Below are 2,598 nucleotides of genomic sequence, written 5' to 3'. Positions count from 1 at the left end.
TCCCTCCTCCTTTCTCCTCCCTCTCCTGAACAGTTCTTTCTGAAATCAATAGGAGCTGAGAAAGATTAGAACGTCTTAAAATCAGGCCACTAATTAGGAGGCCTAAATATAAATCCTTACATTTGAAACCTTTTACTGTAGTTGTTGAGGTAAATAGTGCTGTGAAAAAGGTGCCTTATTCAAGCTGGTGCCTCCCAGTTGATAGGAAGAGAAGGAAGTAATGGCATGAGATTCAGGCAGAGTCTAGCTGCCTTGTGCTCGTTTCACTATAGAACATTCACCGAAGAATCAACAATCCCAACTTGCTCTACAGACAATGAGAAATGGAAAACAAGAAAGCAAAGAAACAAGGTGCTTTTATTTATGACATATCCATTTTCAGATTCTCCCTGCCTTTAGCTGGTCTCATAAATAACAGCATATCCAAACAAGAAATGCAGCATGTGCAGCCACCTCAGGAAACTGGGGGATGGCACTGGTAATTGATATGGTTTCCAAATTTCCCCCCATAGACCCACAGACCAGACTGCGTTGGTGAATGAGGCTGCTCCACCACCAGATCCAACGTGCAGGGCTAGGCTGGTGTGCTGGACCACATCTGTGGGCTGACCCCATGCACAAACCCCACGCTGGATCAGGCCCACAGGTTCCCTCCCACGGGATCCAGCCTGCAGAGCAGCTTTGCATTACTCATCAGGCCCACGGGGCCAAAAGTTTGAGCACTGCTGCAGTACAGCAAAGAAACTTGACATGGTTCATCTCCATGTTTGGGAGAGTTGGAAGGGGGCAGCTATTTTTCAGGGACGGCTTTGTAAAGCTATTTTAAAATGTGAAGGAAGCAGTACCCTATTTACTTGAATCCAAAACAACTTTGAATTTAAGACAGCCTGCCAATAATAAAACTCTATATAAAGAACATTTTTAATTTTTTTCATGTACACTCTAATTATTGGAGTGTCACCACTCTAGTCCATAGAGTGCCAGCCAGTGGCAGTGTGAAATGACCTGATCCCTGCACTTTTGTCCCCTGCCTGCTCCCCCTGCTACTTGTTCCCCCCACCCACTGCTTGCCCTCTGACTCCAGCTCCTGCCCTGGCTCCAGCCCTGCTCCAGCCCAGGACACGGAGCAAATGGTCACTCTGGGCCCAGTCAGGCTTAGGCAGCAGCAACTGAGCCCCCAGAGTTGGGTCAGAGCTGCCACTGCTGCCATCATTGCTGCATGGCTGGGCCAGGGCCAGGGCTGGAGCAATCATGTTCTCCATGCTCCAGGCTGGAGTAAGGCCAGGGCTAGATCCAGAGCCAGAGGGTTAGCAGTGGCCAACAGAGTCAGAGTTGACGGTGCAGGAACAGAGCTGGTTAAGAGTGGGGGTGGAGGCTACAGCTCCAGGTTTGGGCTGGAGTCAAGTGCCAGCAGCTGCCTGATGCCCCTCCCCCCTCGTACTCAAATCCAAGATGAGAGGATTTTTTTCCTTTATGTTAAATGGGAAAAAAAACCCTTGTCTTGCATTTGAGTACAGAGTACAGCGGTTTGGGCTTTTGTTCAAACTTCCTTGTAGGACTTCTCTTTGCTACCTTTCCTTTTAATGGGGCCAAGTATGGGACAACTGCTGAGAAAAAGATGCCTCCCCCTTTTTCAGGCCATTCCTGCCCAACACATGCTGCCCACAAACAAGGAAATGTAGCTGCCTTAGAATGGCCGTGAACATGTTTCCAAACATTGCTTTCCAGCTATGCTTTAGGTGTGCTCCTTGATTTGTGCTCAAGCACTTCTGTAAGATGGCTATACTGATTCACTTGATCCAGTGATGAAGGCTCTGCATCAAGTCGGGGAAGGGAAGGTACTTTCCAGCAGGGATCCAAAGTCTGGCATGGAGGTTTATATGGTTTCAGCCTTCAGGTGCAATATCATTACCTTAAAATAACACCCATAGAAGGTGTAATAAGGAGTTGCATAGACGTCATTTAATTAGTTCTGCCACATTTAACTTCAAAAGCATTTCTTTTTTTAAATTTGCTTAGAGAAAAGATGACACATGGAGAGTGAAATGAAAAGAAGTAATTTTTATTAAGAATATGGATTGAGAAATGCATGAAATGCAATTTAGGGTACACTATCATTTAATCAACTGAGGGGAGGGGGAAGAATTAGCTGCGATGCATCAGAGAAACTACTAGTACTTTAGTTAATAGTTATGCTGCTGTTTTAACAGCACAAACCTGATAGTGATCACAAAATACATGATTAAGTAGAAGATCTTACAATCATAGGCAATCTTAAACAAGTGCTTAAGAAAAGTGCAAATATTGTGCCTAATCCAGCATTTGTGTGCACCTAAAACTTCCATTGAAGTGTTGAGTACCCAGGGAATGCAGGCACAGGCTCCTCTTCAGGTAGCAATGGGTAAAAAGATGGAGGAAACATGAACATAAACCAAAAACCTTTTGTTTCCACAGAAATTACAAGGCAAATATCTTTCTGAACAACGATTACTCAAACAACACATAGTGAGAGTGAAACTCTGGTCCCACTGAAGTCAATTGGAATTTTTGCCATTGAATTGAATGGGACCAGAATTTCTCCCTGAAAGTTTATAAAAA

At 44.8% G+C, this 2,598-nt stretch overlaps 1 protein-coding gene across 1 annotated transcript in view; it reads right to left on the bottom strand.

Moving 5' to 3' along the window:
- Positions 1–289: 289 nt before the first annotated feature.
- The window catches only part of AKAP7 (A-kinase anchoring protein 7), a 130,899-nt gene continuing 128,590 nt past the window's right edge, over positions 290–2,598 (bottom strand). Inside the window, exon 8 of the mRNA XM_025212454.1 lies at positions 290–307. Within this exon, the coding sequence (XP_025068239.1) occupies position 307 (1 nt within the window). The 3' untranslated portion in view covers positions 290–306. The remainder of the gene's footprint in view (positions 308–2,598) is intronic.

Source organism: Alligator sinensis, unplaced genomic scaffold (assembly GCF_000455745.1).
Source record: "Alligator sinensis unplaced genomic scaffold, ASM45574v1 scaffold824_1, whole genome shotgun sequence".
NCBI classification, from domain to species: Eukaryota; Metazoa; Chordata; order Crocodylia; family Alligatoridae; genus Alligator; species Alligator sinensis.
The sequence above is the reverse complement of the archived record's forward strand: the minus strand, read 5'-3'. Positions and strand labels throughout refer to the sequence as shown.